The sequence below is a fragment of the Photinus pyralis genome, unplaced genomic scaffold (genome assembly GCF_008802855.1).
Source record: "Photinus pyralis isolate 1611_PpyrPB1 unplaced genomic scaffold, Ppyr1.3 Ppyr1.4_LG10, whole genome shotgun sequence".
Classification (NCBI taxonomy): domain Eukaryota; kingdom Metazoa; phylum Arthropoda; class Insecta; order Coleoptera; family Lampyridae; genus Photinus; species Photinus pyralis.
The window spans coordinates 6432485-6445694 of NW_022170250.1; the positions used below are offsets into that span (position 1 = coordinate 6432485).

The 13210-nt window shown below is 37.8% G+C and overlaps 1 protein-coding gene across 2 annotated transcripts in view; it reads right to left on the bottom strand.

Annotated features, from left to right (window-relative positions):
* The window catches only part of LOC116160965 (Krueppel-like factor 12), a 94823-nt gene extending 89092 nt beyond the window's left edge, over positions 1 to 5731 (bottom strand). For both annotated transcript variants that reach the window (XM_031474120.1, XM_031474119.1), the window contains exons 1-2: positions 5339 to 5731; positions 1685 to 1820 (exon numbers count right to left, since the gene is read on the bottom strand). In XM_031474120.1, coding sequence (XP_031329980.1) covers positions 1685 to 1696 — 12 coding nt within the window. In that variant the 5' untranslated portion in view covers positions 1697 to 1820; positions 5339 to 5731. The remainder of the gene's footprint in view (positions 1 to 1684; positions 1821 to 5338) is intronic.
* Between the last annotated feature and the right edge of the window lie 7479 nt (positions 5732 to 13210).

Consider the following 13210-nt stretch of genomic DNA (forward strand, 5'->3'; position numbering starts at 1 on the left):
CCTTTTGTCAATTTCGGGGTTTATAAACGATTCCGGTCACAAAATTCGAAGCGTATGCCAATGGCGAGCGAGCTCGGCATAGCTCGAGCTCGCTCTTCTCACAACGAAAATGGCTCGCAGTGTTTGTACACCAATGTCGAGCGAGCCGAATGCATGGGATCTTTTGAAATCGACAACCCAAAAATCGTTTTGGAATTCTTTTGGAATCTATTCCCAGATATGTGCGCAAAATAAACATTGATATTGATAATTATTATCCAACGGAAGTGTACCATTTGGGTACATTGATAATTATCGCTATCCACTTATCGAATTATCACCTACCCATAGCGTTGATTATTAAACAAACCTTCCGGCAGAGGACACACAGAATTCGGATTCGGTGTGCCCCTTGTCCTTGTCACAGGTGAATGTCGTTTTTTTGACCCGCTCTTTTAACATGGCAATTATCGCGATTAAGTGCCATTTTTAGAACGCCTATAAACGTCCGAATTTAAGTGTAATGTAAAATTCGTTGCGTAATTGCAATCGTCTTCTTTTAGAAAGTTCGCAATGCGGTCGAATACGGAACCGGGAGGATAATTGAGTAATTCCAAATTTCGCGTACCTAAGCCATGGCTAACCAGAAATTTTTTTTGAGTTTGTTATTAGGACAAAACAAAAAATCAAGGTTTCTCCTTAACAATACGGCCACGCCTCAATTATACAACGGTAATAAGAGTTGCGATGACACTCGTTCGCCTTGAAGTGGTCGCACGCGCTCGCGGCGATGCGAGGCGATTTTTTTTACGTTTGAACGTGCTGTCGAATGGCGCAATTTCGAACTTCGTTACGTTTTCTCGCAAAGGCAGCTAAATAATTCTATGAAGATTTTTAGTTTTATTTGGACGGTACAGTGAATTTTGATCCTCATGCCAAAATATGGATCAACCTTTTTTGAATTCTTGATTTTTATTTTTGAAACACAGAGCCTAAAAAAATCCAAAGTCCAGAAGAAAATAGAAGACTGGTCAATTTTTTTAATTAATTTCAGTTTTGAAAAATGAAACTTAAAAATTTCAAATTTTTGTCAATGATTGCTACAGTAGCATTTAAAAATTATCTCAAAATTTAATAATTTCAAACTTCGTAAATAAGTGCTGATAGATCGTTTGAAATTAATTTTAGTATTTTTTTAAACTTATGAGCTCAGTCGTTTAACAATTTCACTTTTCGTTAATTATTTAAGGAATTTTCTTATTTTTAATTTTTAAAAAAGTACCCCCCCACAAAACGTTAGGATAAGGTAAATTTAAATTTTTATTTTATGCTTGACAGGAAAACAATCAGGGATTGATTGTAACAACGTTCGAATCTATTGTAAAGTATTTTAAAAATCGACAAAAATATTCAAACAAGTTTCCAAAAAAATTCTAAATATTCATTTTTTTGAAAAGTGTGTCCAAAAACGTAGTTTAAGTTACCGGCAAATGTTTCCGACATTCTGGAAATTTAAAGATTTGTTTTTTTAATTTTTTCATATTTAAAAAGCAATGCAAACATGATGATAATTTAAAATATTTTATGATTCTCTCAACATAACTAAATACTAGTTTTTTCAAAAAAAGGGGGGGGAGTAGATTAGCCGAACACCGCCGCCTTTTACTCGAGTGTGGACTCAAAATATGAAACAAAAGACACTTACCATTAAAACCATGAATATCCCCTAATGAGCTGCTGACGAAAATGCTTTCATTGATGATCGTAAAGGCACTAGCGTTGTTTATCACTGAAGGTTAGCTTGAGAAGGGCGCGGTGTTTAGATCGCACATTTAAGCCTCCTGTAACCAAGAATACACATTATTTAGGAAATTGGGAGTAGTACTACGCGTGGCCGATAAGCGTTTGTTATCAGATTTATGCTATCAGAAGGTAGGACGTGAGATAACACCTCGTACAGATCTCACACGATCTAAGTACGTAGTAAATAGTTCCACGTGAGCTCACTTTTGCAGTGCCCATGAACTACAGAACGCTCTGTATAATATTTCTATTCCATTCGGAGTGTTTTTTAATTTATTGTGGTAACTAAGTATAACAATCCATGTCAAACTAAGTCAGTAATGGATTAGGGGTAGCAGTCGGGCCGAAATTCTCAGATTGCTTAGTATCGATGTCAATGGTTCATGGAATATACCGGAATATTCTAAAAACTTGCGTTGAAATGATTTACCACACGAACGTAGCCAATGGTATCATGCAAACGATTCATTTTTCATTAACGACTGATGTACGATGATAGAATATCCATAGAATATACTTATTTAGATCAGAATATCCACGAAATTTACAAAAACGAATTTTAATTAGTGGGCCTACATGACCAACTTTCAGTTGAAAATTAAATTTTAACCAAATTCTTAATACCAAAGCAATACCACTACCAGAAAGAGTGCTGGGGTATATTTTACAGTATTTAAAGTGGAATATCCACGAAATTCGCAAAAAATTTCAATTCGTGGGTCTACATGACCAAATTTCAGATGAAAATGAAATTTTGACCAAATTCTTAAGACCAAAAATATGCCACTTACAGAAAGAGTGCTCGGGTATATTTCTACAGTATTTAGATTGGAATATCCACGAAATTCGCGAAGATGGATTTCAATTCGTGGGTCTACATGACCAAATTTCAGCTGAAAATGAAATTTTGACCAAATTCTCAAGACCAAAAATATGCCACTAGCAAAAAGAGTGCTCGGGTATATTTCAACAGTATTTAGATAGGAATATCCTCGAAATTCTCAAAGATGAATCTCAATTCGTGGGTCTACATAACCAAATTTCAGTGGAAAATGAAATTTTGACCAAATTCTTAAGACCAAAAATATGCCCCTTACAGAAAGAGTGCTCGGATATATTTCTACAGTATTTAGATCGGAATATCCGCGAAATTCGCGAAGATGGATTTCAATTCGTGGGTCTACATGAACAAATTTCAGCTGAAAATGAAATTTTGACCAAATTCTCAAGACCAAAAATATGCCACTAGCAAAAAGAGTGCTCGGGTATATTTCAACAGTATTTAGATAGGAATATCCACGAAATTCACAAAGATGGATTTCAATTCGTGGGTCTACATGACCAAATTTCAGCTGAAAATGAAATTTTGACCACATTCTTAAGACCAAAAATATGCCACTTACAGAAAGAGTGCTCGGGTATATTTCTACAGTATTTAGATCGGAATATCCACGAAATTCACAAAGATGGATTGCAATTCGTGGGTCTGCATAACCAAATTTCAGCTGAAAATGAAATTTTGACCACATTCTTAAGACCAAAATATGCCACTCACAGAAAAATTGCTCGGGTATATTTCTACAGCATTTAGATCGGAATATCCACCAAATTCGCCATAGATGGATTTCAATTCGTGGGTCTGAATGACGAAATTTCAGCTGAAAATGAAATTTTGACCAAATTCTTAAGACCAAAAATATGCCACTTGCAGAAAGAGTGCTCGGTATATTTCTACAGTATTTAGATCGAATATCACGAAATTCGCAAGATGAATTTCAATTCGTTGGTCTGCATTATCAATTTCAGCTGAAAATTAAATTTTGACCAAATTCTTAAGACAAAAACATGCCACTTACAGAAAGGGTGCTCGGCTCGGGTAATTTCTACAGTATTTATATCGGAATATCCACGAAATTCACAAATAGATTTCAATTCGTGGGTCTACATGACCAAATTTCAGCTGAAAATGAAATTTTGACCACATTCTTAAGACCAAAAATATGCCACTTACAGAAAGAGTGCTCGGGTATATTTCTACAGTATTTAGATCGAAATATCCACGAAATTCGCAAAGAAGAATTTCGATTCGTGGGTGTACATGACCAAATTTCAGCTGAAAATGAAATTTTGACCAAATTCTTAAGACCAAAAATATGCCACTTACAGAAAGAGTGCTCGGGTATATTTCTACAGTATTTAGATCGGAATATCTACGAAATTCTCAAAGATAGATTTCAATTCGTGGGTCTACATGACTAAATTTCAGCTGAAAGTGAAATTTTGAGCAAATTCTTAAGACCAAAAATATGCCACTTACAGAAAGAGTGCTCGGGTATATTTCTACAGTATTTAGATCGGAATATCCACGAAATTCGCAAAGAAGAATTTCGATTCGTGGGTGTACATGACCAAATTTCAGCTGAAAATGAAATTTTGACCAAATTCTTAAGACCAAAAATATGCCACTTACAGAAAGAGTGCTCGGGTACATTTCTACAGTATTTAGATAGGAATATCCACGAAATTGGCAAGGAAGAATTTCAATTCGTGGGTCTACATGACCAAATTTCAGCTGAAAGTGACATTTTGACCAAATTCTAAAGACCAAAAATATGCCACTCACAGAAAAATTGCTCGGGTATATTTCTACAGTATTTAGATCGGAATATCCACGAAATTCGCAAAGATGGATTTCAATTCGTGGGTCTGCATGACCAAGTGCCTTGGAACAGCATATACAGAATATCCTTGGACCAATAAAATAAGTTGCGCCAAAAACATGACACGCATATAAGGAATACATATTTTGTTACCAAATCGTGAATATCCTCGTGAATATCCATAAAATCTCCTCACCTCACCCAATACACCTAAAACGAGCGATTTAGAATATTTCTGCAGTATATCAAAGATGGACTTCCTCACACTATCGTGTGTAACGATTCGCAATTTGGCAACGTTGCAATATATTTTTGTAGGTGCGGCATATTAGAGAATATACCCAAAGAGGATATTCCAATAATTCTAACGCTCCACTGCGACAAGGGTTAAATACGAACAATTCCGCTACAGAGGTTATGGGCCCAGGTGCCGTGACAGATGCTTCCAAACATTTTCGAATTTGGTCAACGCGTTCATTGAGCAATACAAATTAGAATGTACAGCGTCCAGGCATTTTCTATCACGCTGAGGCGGTCACTGAAATTAGTTTCTAATCTATTAAGAAACGGTAATTTACTGTTCTAGTGAGATTGGGATGTGCAATATACTGTTACTTTCACTGAAAAGAGCGAATCAATTTTTGCGTGAAATGACGAACAAAGGTCCAATAATTGCGCATGTAACTGCAGCTGTCTGTCAATCGTGGTGCGCGAGGCGTGTGCGAGCGCAAAAAAAAACAGAAGAAACACGTGTTTATCTACAACTTTTCTATTAGTCCTTGTATACATTAACAGTAATTTCATACAATCATTAAGCAAGAGTTAATGCATTTGAGGCTTTTGACATTTAAATTGGCTTAGTTAGAGTAAAAATGATAATAATTTTTACTACACACCTTCGATCAAAAATTCCACATGAAAAAGCGGCGCGCACGATAATTATTATAAAAAAATACTGGCACTTATTATTGTAAATTAAATTAAATTAAAAAAACTGGCAAATAAAAACTGGCATACGTTAGAAAAAAAATTCTTAGCATTTGATAAAATCTACATAATTACACGAGTGCGAGGTACCGTAAATAGGCACTACGTTTACATCGCAAATTCGCGACCGCATTCAGCATGGCGCCATCACAAACGACGTTAGAACGATACTGATTCGATATTGTTTAGAAAACATAGCGCACGGCTCATCTTTGCCCCTTCTATGTACCCACCCAGTACAGTAAAAGGCCGCGCTATTTAAACATTCTAATAGAACACGAACCGCTAACGCTATTAGGGAACTGATATTAAGCGACCCTGATCCGTGATCGGCCGAACGCGGCGTCTATTGCGGGCACGGGGGAAAAAAAGAGACATTTCGTGACCGCGAGCTATTAATAACGTCCGAGCGGTTTCGCTTTTGCCTTCTAATTAATCGGATTTTTTTTGCTTAACACCGTGTACAATGCGTTTTGTTTGGCAGTGCTTTCACACAATGGACGGTTGCTGTGCGTGTTGCCATGGCCACCAACGGCGTGCGCGGCGACCCCTGGACGGTAGGCAACCGTAACTGCACCGGTTCCGAAGTGGTTGACGAAACGTTTTACTAATATACAATCAGGCACATTCAGCCGACTAGTTCGTCTGACGATCAATAGAGGGCGCTGGATTGAACTGTAGTTTTTTCTTTTGTCGGCCGAAAACTAGGTGGCAGCAATGATCGTATTATGTTATTATTCGTATGTGGTATGCTTGAAAGCCATTAATCTTTTTGGGTGGAGGTAAACAACGCTATGACCTGAAGCACAGTAGGGAAGGAACGTAAAATAAAACACTGAAATTGTGAAAAGTTTGTTTAATAATGATCGTTATTATTAAGATTATGAAATCCCGGAAATTGAGTTGATGTACAATTAATGTAAGCAAAGTCAAAAGGTGTTGTACTCAAAACTACTACGCAAAAGTAACTGCCAAGGGTAAAAAGAGTACGACGGAGAAAAACCTTGCAGTTTGATTAATACAGTCTAAAAGTAGTTAACAAGTAAGCAGGTTCTGGGAAAGGGTGAAGGGTACATGATGTAACTAATCTTTAATGCAATAAAGTCCTTTTGTTAGGAGCAAGGTGGAAAATGGCATGGCTTTGTAGGCAAATTCAACTACGGCATTATTTGTGGAAATTAGCGCATCGCGACTCATTTATCGCACCGCAGAGTTTTGATTAGCATAATCCCGCTCCTGCAAGATAGGTAACCCGCCTCTGGTTTCGGGGTTTCGAGCTTACAGTTGAATGTCGAAGACAATCACGGAATTAGGTGTCGTAGCTCATATGATTACCACCTCCGGTGACTGCTTCATTCCCGGAGAAAAAGTTAGTTACAAACAACAAGTCACTACACCTACACAAACATCTCGGTAATTTCCACATATTAAAATAAAATGATAAAAATTTATATGAATGTTACTTCAGGGACAAGACCAAGTAATCAAAAGCCTACACGATTACAAACAATAGGTTAACGGTATCAAATATGTGATTCTGTATTAAGGTTAACTCAATTCAATGTCAAAAACAAAGATTGAATAATATAACATGCTGCATACAAAACACAAATACGATGTAAAGAAATGCAAAGATTACTTAATTATTACGAAATTACAATGTAGGTAACTTGCATTGCGTCAGCAGTCCAGGATCAGTCAGCCGGCATCGTCGACGTCTATTTACAATCGCTATCAAAGGCCGGATGTTGAGTCGATCAAAATAAAATAACCCACCACGTGTTTTATTTATACGTTGGTGCGTAGTGTTGAATGTGTGGAAGGATTTCGAAATAAGGCCGGTTAGGATTAACGTTCCTTAAAAGGAATCTTCCGAGCGATTCCAACAACCCCCTAAGGGCCTGATTTAGCAATCACGGAGGACTGTGACAATTGTGTTTGAGTCAAGTCGATCGACCTAAAGCTCAAACCCAAAGGATCGCTGCAGCTTAGGTAACGGTAGTCGGTGGACCATTTCCCTACCAGAATTGTCATTATGGCTAGCAAGGCAAGTTAACAGGCCTGATGAGAAATTAACAATGAATTAAATGGTGACTGAAAAATAAACGAACAAGTAGTTCCGGTATCTGGTCGCGCATATACAGGAATAATTGTTAATGATCGGTTCTGGAATGCACGGGAAATGGTTCTGGTTGGAAGTGTAATGAAATATGGTTCTGGTATGAATTAATTAACTGAAATGAATTTCTGGTCGGTCATCTGGTAGAGGTCTCGGGAAAAACATCTAACGTAGGAATTTTACAGCACTTATTACGGGGGTTTACCAATAAAATGTCTACGTTGCCAATTTCGATATTTTCAGCCATGACAGGTTTGCGAGTCTCTGTCTGCGATGATCCGCCGGTCGGTGACCGGGGCGCTCTTTTCAATAAAATGCTCCCGAGAGCGGCAACGAAGCGGCCCGAGTCTAATAGATCGTTCATGGCGTTTCGAAGTTTCTAAACGGTGGTCTATCACGTGGCCAACGATGGAAGCTGCGGGTGATGGCGTAGTGCATTGCATGGGACGTGGTGTGCCGGTCCGTGCTATATTCAGCGGTGAGCGATCTGGCGGTGGTTGATGCGGTAGGCACCGGTGGCTCTTCTTCGACGGGCTAGTTGTTTCATTTCGTCTAGACTCCGCGCTGGACTCTGCGATGGAAGACTTGACCTAACTCGAATGCTTTCCGAGGCTGCGGGGTTGCTTTTTTGTTGCATGTCGATACTTTGTTTCAGTTTCTACGGACAACAGCGGAGCACTCCCTTTAGTGAGGATCGATGCCAGAAATAGTGGAGTTGTGTTAGAGTAGCGCCGTTAAAAAATATTGATATAATCCCTTGAAGAGGAATTACCACTAATTACTAATTTGATTTTCCCAATTGTATGTTCCAAGCGCTGTTAATTACAGGTTATCTCAGATCAGATGTCCTTGAAATCGCGTCTGCATTCCCCAGACGCCGAAGAGATCAGACTACAATGGGGCAAGAACCAATCATAATTAAAACTAACTTGTAATTAAAATGGATGTAAAATTATAACTTGAAACCAAAACCCTGTAAAGAAAATTACATCAAATTCGTTTAAAAAACACATAAAATTCGACCTACCTCCTATTAATAAGAGGGTTATTTACAAAGTAATAGTACGGTCCCGAAACGCATAATTAATAGATGGTTAAAGAAAATGACCGCTACTTACACATTCATCAAAATTCAATTAAATCCTCCACAATGAGAAGTAAAGTATCAAGCTTTCTCTGAATTATTTACTGATCATAAATCCGAGTCCGTTTCTTCCCTGTGGATTTTCTCCTTCTTATTTCCTGTAAGGCTCATATTTCTACTTTGTATTAAGTAGTATTTGATCAGTTCTCTGGCAATTTCTTTCATTTTCCCTACTCTTACCATAGTTCTTATTCCAGGTTCCAATTTTTATTTTTTTTTTTTTCGTTTCATTGGTAGTATTCTTAGGCATTCTTCGTTTCAGAGCATTATCATTATTGTCCTTCCCTTTCCCTTCGCGTATTAGTTTTCGTTATCTTTTTCGGTTGTTGATTGTGCTTGTCATTCCCTGGGGAGCAATGCTCTCGCGTGCGCTTGTTATCCGGTTGACTCTCCGTGTCTTCGCTCCTGAAATATTCGGCTCCCATCCACAAACAGCTTGTTAAGTCTAAGGGAGACATTGGAGCCATTCTTCCTCGCTTATTTAAAGTGAGGGATCAGCTGTTTTCTGTCCTCTACGATTTTCTTTATGTAGTCATCATTAATCCAGATACCTGGGCCTTTGTACTGATCTCAACCCAAGCCCAGGTTCGAAGCGAACATGACACATTGTAGGGCAAAGTGGCAACGTTGCAACGTCCAGGATCAAAACACAATTCCCGCTTAAATTTAAAACAAAAGAATGGCACATGATCGTATTAGCTCAGACCTCCGTAACTACTACCTGTACCTCGTAACACTCCCCTGACATTGGTCACGTAAAGACACGAAACTGAAGACTGTTAAAAGATGGGTCGCCGCCCATGGATAAGGCGGTCCTGGTTCAGGATGCTGTGCCCCTAAAGTTTAAGGTTCGAGGGCCCTCGGATCCTTTTGTGCTTAAGCTCTAGAAAACATTTCAATTCTACCGTCCGAGCTCCCTCTCACGGTAGGAAGATATTACTTACATACAACGAAGCACACACATTTGGGAATGTTACGAGTCACCCTAACCTAAATTCACCAAGCATTGCACGGAAATCGAGGTTCAACATAGGTGCACGTGTGCACCCTGTAGCTGAATTAAACGTGGTCTAAACCTGAGATATTGTAGACTTCCACAAGCACATGGACATTAGTTAACAATTAGCATCTTGTAAATTACCTACATATTAGCACATGTTAGATGGAAAATACTTGATATAACAAAAGTACATAATAAACAGATTCAACTACTTTAAATACTTTACCCGACACCAAAGTGGCTAAAACTTAAACACAAACACAAAATAAAGCAAAAACTCTATGAATACAACTCAGAATGCAATACTTCCGCCACCAACAAGCTTTAACAACCAACAAGCGACGCCAAGCCAAAAAATCTCCCGGAAGTTCAAACAAAAATATCAACAGGGTGGTGATGGCGGTGGCTCATGTCCCCAGAATCTCCAACTACTTGTTTGGTTACATCCGACGTTGAAATATACAGGGTATTGGAAGGGATATAGACATCTCAGTACGTGTCGGTTCTGCTGAATCAGATCCGTTTTAGTTATCAAAGTACTGCGTACACGGGAACTGCCGGTTAGATTTGCTTGAAAATGAGTGTTCTAGAGGGATTGCCGAGCGAGTTCAACCTAAAAAAAATCACCCTAGCAAACTACTTTTACTTTGTCTAGGGTTGTGCCGAACTCGCCTAGAGACCATAGGCATTGCCGAGCGAGTCGAATTGTGTGTGTTTCAATCAGATAGTCAAAATTTGTTCTCGCACCATCCAAGTTACACAGCTCTACGAGAGATATGTCTGTATGTGCTAATTAAGAAACAATTCTTACAAGAAAATTGTTCATTTCAACGGCTAAGGGTTCAATTTTAATGTTAAACGTTTATAGGGGTTTGCTATAAACGTCTTCTAGCAAAGAACCACAGTTGTTGTGCCACCAAAGCTACACCTTGTGATTATCCACCCTTATGGTTAGGCAACACACCTTTAATCTGAAACAAAAATATGATATGCTCTGTATGTAACCAATCGACCGTTTGCGCAGACGCCGAATGATAGGGGATTTTCGTAACGAATCTGTCGGAAGAAAGAAGATGGCGGCGGGATCGACGGAAGGCATCACCCATTCCCGGTTTGTATTCTTGATTATTTTGGTTGTGGTGTTTTAAAGTTGTAATTACAGGTAGTAACCATTTTATTCTTTCTTGTACTAGCTATTAATCATTGTATTTCTTGCCACAATTTGATATTATTTACATTTTGCTGATTTTGCATAAACTGCGATATCCAAGTATGGCGTAGGTACTCCATGCTTTTGTTTTTGAGTACCGTTAGATGGATCGTGTTTGTTATACTGTACAGATGAGATGATTATACCATTATTTTGTTTTATTAAGTATTTATTTCTGTATTCGCGAGGAGTTGATTATCAGTGCGATGCTGCTCTATTCGATTGATTCGTAACTATTCCGTGAAGGAAGTACCTAATACAATTTGATTGTTCGCTGTATCTGTTACTTTTTATTCATGGCGCGCTGCAGTTCTTGTGCGTTAGCTATACGAAGGGGGGCTCTCTTATTCGATGTTTGTGTACGTTAGTGGTTCATTCTGTCTCTTTGGAGTAGGTACCTAATACAGTTCGACCTTTCGCTGTATCTGTTGCCTACTCGTATCGTGCGGCTTGCAGTTCTTGGAGTCTTAGCAATGCGAGATATTTAGTGGCCCTCTAATTAACATTTCCTCTATTTAAAATATGTTCTGCTTGAGCGATAATCGATTTTCACATGAATACTTGCTATTGGCATTCTCACATGTACTTTTCGTATTAAATTAATTTATGTTAACTGAAGGTTGGAGTAGAGCCACACCATTTACATGCAATTTATTATATTACCAGTTGTGTTAGCTCAATTGATCGTACAGGTATTTTGATGTGTCTTTGTACTGAATTGATTTATCATGTTTTCCATTGCATTTATGATGTCTTGTGTATTTTGTTTTTATGAATTTGTTTAATTGCATTTGATTTGATTATCTGTTTTTTATCATACAATTTGAGATTTATGTGTATTTTCTCTTGCATTTTATTGTTGTAGGTAATTTATTTCATGTATTTGTGTGGCCTATGCCGGGGTTTTTGTCCCGTAGAAGGTTTCCCTGGTATGGTCTTGTTGTGTGCGTACTATATTTATTTGTTCTTGTCATTTCTTACGCACAAAAGTTCTGTCTTTTATTTAATTCCCTTCCCGATTATGTCTCACGTCCCAACACATACAACTTGTATGCTGATGTAGGTTCCGCTACACCCAAAAGTGGAAAAAAAAGTTAAAACCCAATCTTTGATGCAATGTTTATCAAAGACTACAATGGGAATCAACCAAGCTGAATTTGATAAACGGATCATTGCTTTCGTTGTTGACAGTATGTCTGCGATTTCCATAATAGAGCGACCAAGCTTCAGATTTATTTTCGAAGGCACGGACTTAAAGGTGATGTCAAGGTCAACCGCCGTCAGAAAAATATTCGAAATGTCAACTGAACTATCCAAGAACTTACGAGAAACTTTTAAACCAGTTGATTTTTTCTGTACCACTGCTGACATATGGTCAAGCAAAACACGTAGCTTTTTAGGTATAACATGTCATTGGATATACAAAGATTCTTTTGAACGAAAATCCTGTACTTTAGCATGTTAGCGGTTTACCGGTGCTCACACATATGACAAGATCGCAGAACTTCTGGAAGAAATTAATTTAAGTTTTGATTTAAATACGACCAAATTGGTTGCCACAGTGACTGATAATGGATCCAACTTTATAAAGGCCTTTAAAGAATTCGGAATAAACATTAGTAACAGTAACAACACTAACATTAGAGTTGGAGAATTTAATGGACAAGCTTCAGGTTCAGATGACATATCTGATGTTGAAACGGATAATCATAACGATTTGACTACTGAATCTGACGATTTTTTCCTTCCCGTAGTATAGATAAAAATAGGGCCACTGCAACATCTACTGCATCTACACCATGCCTATCATCCGAGTTTTTCGAATTTGACTGCTTGAATAAAGTGGGCAGTGCTTGCACAGTTTCTTCCGATGAACAAAAAGGCCAAATAGATCTTCAGGTCTTGCAGTATTTACAAGATCCAGATACAAACTTCAAAATGTTAAACAAATATGAGTTAGTTAAAAAAGTATTCCTGAAGTTTAATACTCCTTTGCCATCTTCAGCGCCAGTAGAACGCATGTTTTCGTTTGCAACATTTATCGATTCGCCAAGAAGAAACAACCTTTCAGACAGAAATTTCGAAAATGTGTTGTTAAAGACAAACGGCTATAACGCTAGTTTCTCTCCAAGATAAATATTTTTTTCTACTGGCATTTTTACTGTAGAAATATTGTTATTTTGTATTTTTGAGAATAAAGAAATTGTTATGTGTCCTTTTCATTTATACAAAATGTAACTTAGAAGAAACTAAGTTACTTTTTAAAAGTAACTTAATTTATTTAGAAACTTTAGTTACTTTTATATGA